The sequence below is a fragment of the Mustela nigripes genome, unplaced genomic scaffold, assembly GCF_022355385.1.
Source record: "Mustela nigripes isolate SB6536 unplaced genomic scaffold, MUSNIG.SB6536 HiC_scaffold_1626, whole genome shotgun sequence".
In the NCBI taxonomy this organism is placed as follows: Eukaryota; Metazoa; Chordata; class Mammalia; order Carnivora; family Mustelidae; genus Mustela; species Mustela nigripes.
The window spans coordinates 1-6064 of NW_026741033.1; the positions used below are offsets into that span (position 1 = coordinate 1).

General features: G+C 40.0%; 1 protein-coding gene across 1 annotated transcript; it reads right to left on the reverse strand.

Annotated features, from left to right (window-relative positions):
- Positions 1–4432: 4432 nt before the first annotated feature.
- On the reverse strand, positions 4433–6058 carry LOC132008847 (ERI1 exoribonuclease 2-like; the record flags this gene model as incomplete). Its single annotated transcript, XM_059387364.1, has 3 exons — positions 6019–6058; positions 5292–5380; positions 4433–5086 (listed from the first exon to the last, which is right to left on the reverse strand). Coding segments are annotated over exons 2-3 (702 nt in total), but the record flags the coding sequence as incomplete, so codon positions are not given.
- Positions 6059–6064: the final 6 nt, after the last annotated feature.

The window sequence follows — 6064 nt, forward strand, 5'->3', positions numbered from 1 at the left end:
GAGCCACCCAGGTGCCCCAACTGCCTGTATTTTAATGTTTCATATCATCTAGTTCTCAGCGATTATCAATATAGATCAGCACTGTCCACAAGAATGTTCTGCAATGATAGAAGTGTTCTGTGTTTGCAGTTACCTATATGCAGTAGCTACTAGTCACATGTGGCTGTTAAGCATTTGAAATGCAGCAAGTGTTTTTAAATAGTACTAAATTTAAATTTAAACAGCCATATATGAACAGTAAACATAGTCATATAAATCTGGTTAAGCAATAGAGGTACATTTCAGGTCTAATATAACATTTAGCTATAGAAATAAACCATACACAAAGTTCTCCCTTCTGAAAACATCATTTATTCATTCAAAAAATAAGCACATACTGCGAACCAAACACTATGTTATTTCCTAGGGATAGTACCATGAACATAACAGACAAAATGCCCACCCTCACAAAACCTACACTGTAGCACCAAAGATCAGAGAACTACAGCCCGCGTTAAATCCAGCCTTCTGTCTGTTTTTATATGGGCTACAAACCAAGAATTTTTTTTAAAGATTTTATTTGACAGACAGAAACCATAAGTAGGCAGAGAGGCAGGCAGGGTGGTGGTGGGGGGGGAGCAGGCTTCCCACTGAGCACAGAGCCCCATGTGGGGCTCGATCCCAGGACCCTGGGATCATGACCTGAGCTGAAGGCAGAGGCTTTAAAACCACTGAGCCACCCAGGCGCCCCACCAAGAATGGTTTTATTTTATATTTTCAAATATTTCAAAAAAGTCAAAAGAGGAATACTAATTTATGACATATGAAAATTTCATGAGGGGCACCTGGGTGGCAAAGTTGGTTGAGTGTCCAACTTTTGGTTTGGGCTCAGGTCATGATCTCACCGTTATGTGATCGAGCCCTGCATCAGGCTCCACCCTCAGTAGGGAGTCTGCTTGGGAGTCTCTTTCTCCCTCTCCTACTGGCCCTCCCCCTGCATGTGCTTTCTCTCTCTCTCAAATAAAAAATCTTAAAAAAAAAAAAAGAAAGAAAATTGCATGAAGTTCAAGTTTTAATATCCATAAATGGGTTTTGTTTGGAACATAGCCATGCCCATTTAGTCATGTATTGTCTGTCAGTGGCTGCTATCTCAACCAGAGTTGAGGTAAACTCTTGCCACAGAGAACATATGGTGCAGAAAGCCATATTTACTATCTGGACTTTTACAGAAAACGTTTGCTGACCCCCACTCCAGTGGGTGGTTTGTAATAGGCAGGACACAAGGATAAGCACTTGGCATGCATTATCTCATTTAATCTTTGTGACAACTCTCTGATAGAGGTTCCTGCTCCGATAGAGGTTCCTGCTCAGTGGGAAGCCTGCTTCTCTCTCTCCCACTCCCTCTGCTTGTGTTCCCTCTCTCACTGTGTCTTTCTCTGTCAAATAAATAAATATTTAAAAAGTTATTTATTTATTTATTTGAGAGAGAGGAGAGAGAGAGTTCGCACAAGAAGGGGGAGGGGCAGAGGGAGAAGCAGTCTTCCCACCGGGCAGGAGCCCGATGTGGGGCTCTATCCGGGACCCTGAGATCATGACCTGAGCCAAAGTCAGATGCTTAATGATGGAGCCATCCAGGTGCCCAAGAATATACATTTCTCACCAGCTTCCAGGTGATGCTGATCTGCTGGCTCACAGATCACCTCTGGATCAGTGATTCTCAACCTTGATTGCACATTAGCATCCTCTGAGGAAATTTTTAAAAATATGATGCCCTGGCCCCACCCCTAGAGATTTTGATTTAATTGGTCTAAGTCCCAGGTATTGGTATTCAAAACAAAGCTTTCCTGGTGGTTCAAATACACATCCAGAGTTGAGAATCACTGCTCTACTGAATCCTATTGAACTATAGTAAAGAGAACACTGAAATGGGAATCCACAGACTTGAGTTCTAGTTCTCACTCTGACATGACCTATTGAAGTGAGTTGCTTCCCCTCTCTGGGGTTCCATTTTCTTTCTGAAAAATGAGGAGCTCAAACCGGATGATCTCAGAAGACTCAAGCTCAGTGACTTGTCAGGTCATCACACAAAGATGTGGGAGGGTCAGAAGAAGTGCCTAGATATCCCCGTGCACTGGGTGCAGCAACATGATGCCTGAACACCAGGCCCATTTAGGATTAAACTTTTGGATGATATCCATTATTTGGCAATGCATCTATACAGAAACTCTTCCACATAGCCACACTGCCTTACATACTGCACAGCTAGAGCTGCAGTTACAAATGACTTAATGATAGGGTGCCTGGGTGGCTCAGTCAGTTAAGTGTCGGCTTAGGTCAGGATCTTAGGGTTGTGAGATCCAGCTCTGCATTAGGCTCCATGAGTGAGGCCTGCTTAAGATTCTCTCTCCCTTCCCTCTGTCCCTCCCTCTATAAAAAAATGATTTAATGATTGTGAGAGTAGTATTTCATTGTAGGAAATTTGGAAAATTACAGAAAGTATGAAGAAGAACCCTATAATCTCTAGAACCATGTTTTTAACAACCTTGTTTATGAGGTCTCAGCCAGGTAAATGACATCATGATCAGATGAATTCCCACAGAAACAGGGAGGGCTAGGTGGCCTGGAGGGTCCTCCCCAACAAAAGTCCCAAAGGTTAAAGACCTATGATGACATCTCTGGTAAACGCAGCTCCAAGTCTGGACTCGAAGGTTGTGTGGGCTCCTATTGGGAGCATGGGAACTACAGCCTATAAACTAAATGATTTTTGACAGTTCTTTCATGCCTAATTGGTACTAGGTTACTCTATTTCTTCACTTATGGATTATCCACTGTGGAAATTTCTCCTTAACATGTCTCTATGACTTTTGAAATGCAGGTGAAATATATTAGATATCTTTGCTTTCACTGGGAGTAACCAGGTGACTCAGACCTTTACTTCTTTTGAAATGCATATGGAAGACAATAGCATGCAGTACATAGTCAGGAAAATGGGCTGGGACCAGACAGCTCTAGGTTCAAATCCAGCTAGTGCCTTTGTGGTGTACTGAATGTTTGTGCCTCTCTCCAAATTCATATCTTGAAAACTTAACCCCCAAAATGTGATGGTATTTGGAGGTGGGGTCGTTGGGAGGTAATTAGGTTTAGATGAGGTCATAAGGATGAGGCCCCAATGACGGGCTTAGTATCCTAATAGAAGAAAAACCAGAGCTCTCACTCTCTCTACCATGTGAGTACATAAAGAGAAAGTGGTCACCTGCAAGTCAGGAACAGAGCCCATACGGGGGAACTGAATTGGCTAGCACTTAATCTTGGACTTGCCAGCTTCCAGAACTGTGAGAAGTAAATGTTGTTTTGTCCAGCCTGTCTATAGTATTTTCTTATGGTGGCCAGAGTTCACTAAGACAGCCTCTTAGTAATGTTTTCTATCTGTAAACAGAGATGATAATATCCACTTCACAGAGTTACTCTGAAAATTTACTAATTTCATATGTAAGTAAAGCACTGAGTACAGTGTTCGAAACATATTGAGTGTTCAGAAAATGGCACTTGTATGATGACTATAAATAATAATAATAATAGAACTTAGCTACTTTGTGGTATGGCTACCTTTAGGACAGAGACAAATGCATGTTCATTAGCTTGTCTTTTGGATGAACCGGTTTCTGTGGAAATCCTGAGTGCTAACACATCCAGCAAGACTGATGCTAGCTCTTGTCACCATGGAGACATTACTTCGTGTCAAGTGTTTTCAGCGCCTCGCAATCCCTGGTTCTGTGAGAGTACTACATAAAGATTATAGAACAGTTTCACCTCAGAATTTTTCCAATTATGAATCTATTAAACAGGAATTCACTGGAGATTCCAGAGTATTTCAACTTTGCTAAAGATGTCCTGGACGAATGGACCAATGTGGAAAAGGTAAGGAATAGGGCCAGTCCAACTACAGCTTCTCAGATAGAAGTGATTTAGACCCCAGGGCAAATGTCTGGCAACAATTTGGGCCAGGGATGCTCCTGTGTATCCTCTAATGCACAAGACAGTCCCACATAGCAAAAAATTATATGGCTCAACATGTTAATTAGTTCCATAGTTGAGAAAGCCTTGTTTATAAAAATGTATGATTATAGGTTAACTTCTTTTTTTTAAAATTTTATTTATTTATTTGACAGACAGAAATCACAAGTAGGCAGAAAGGCAGGCAGAGAGAGAGGGAGGAAGCAGGCTCCCTGCTGAGCAGAGAACCCGATGCGGGGCTCGATCCCAGGACCCTGAGATCATGACCTGAGCCAAAGGCAGAGGCTTTAACCCACTGAGCCACCCAGGTACCCCTATAGGTTAACTTCTTAAATATACCAAAACGTAGTAGTTTGAAGGTCATAAATGGCCAGAAATCATAGGAAATGAGGTACAGATATAGCAATGAGAGAACATAAAAGGATGCAAGAATTCTAACTTTTTGGGAAGAGGTCCCAGATTTTTGAGGGGTTTCTTCTGTGCCTTCTTTTAAAGCCATTAATCTTTCTATAGAATTAAATGAAGTATCTAAGTTTGAGTCACCAGTGGAAGGTATACAATCTATACTTTGCTCAGGCTGAGATGCTGGCAGTAAAGCTACATCCTCCCAATCAGCCAACATAGGTAAACAATCAAGAGCAGAACTCATTTCCGTATCAGAAACATGATTAACAGATGAAATGGTAGTTGATACAAGTACCAATTCTGAACCAATTGCTGAAGACTTAGATTTGGTACTAAATGCAAGGTGTTCGTTTCTTATGTGCTTCTGCATAGGTGTATTCAAGCTGGCAGACGGCAACTGCTCCACAGAAGTAGAGGACTTTGTATTAAAAAGAGAGAAATAGCTTTTGGCATTATGAAGACCTGCTTTTACATTGCTTTTTAGTTGGAGGTGGTCTTGCTGTACCTTTATAGGAGAATTTACACCAACTGACCTCATTTGAACTTTTTCATGAGAACTTACCGTATTTTTAAGCTCCCTATCATATATGCTCAGACCCTGAATGCTACTGTTGCAGGCTGACCTTTCTTCAACTTGATTCGTATTCAAATTTCTGGTGAAAACGCTGGAAGTCTTCTTAGTGGGAACCTATGATTCCACAGACAAACCCAACAGCTTTAGAAACTATGCATTCATAATCTCTTTAGTACACATTATATGATTTGACAAAAAAGAAAAATGTCATCATTCAATGATTTATCAAAGATTCCACACATGATATCTATATTTCAATGAACCTACGATTACTTCTGGAGTTTGAGATGACAGGATAAAGAGGCAAGACACCACCAACCTTGTTCAAGGACCTTGTAATTTTCATTAAGCAACCATCCCTGATCATTTTCCAAGCAAGCAGGGCAGTATTCCGAGAATCATCCAACCCTGAGGAAATAGAAAACAAACACTGAATTTAATAGTAACAGTGTAAAGAAATATAGCAAAAATAAGAAATCATAATTAACATTGGAACATACTATTAGTTTTATGATCATCTACTAATTTTAATTGTGATAAATTGGACTAGCAAATGCTGTGGCAAGCTTACCAACAAAAGACAAGATCTCCCACATTTACAGAGGAGATAAAAATTTGTTGCAGTTCAAAAAAATGCAAGCAACATTCTGTAGGGACCATGCTTTATGAATAATCTAACGGTCTTATTCAGTTTTTTCACTAATTCACTAATTTGGGTGTTTAATCTCCATCTGATGTAGCTAATTCTCATTCTTTTTAGCAACCAGAAAGCCACTAGATGTCAGTCTTTATCTTATATTACGTTATGGTAGTATAATTTGAAAGTCAGACATCTTTGAATTGTATAGACTAGGAACTTCTTTAGCCTGAAAGGATACTCCTTATTAATGACATCACCAAAAATACAAGATTCATATGGAAGACTATAGAAATAAGAAAACTTACATAATAAAATTGAATGACATCACCAAAAATATGAGATTCATATGAAAGACTGTAGAAATAAGAAAACTTACATAATAAAATTACTTTCAATTTATACTAACCAGAATGTTCTCGTCCTAAGAATTCTATTCCCACTTCCTGCAGGGC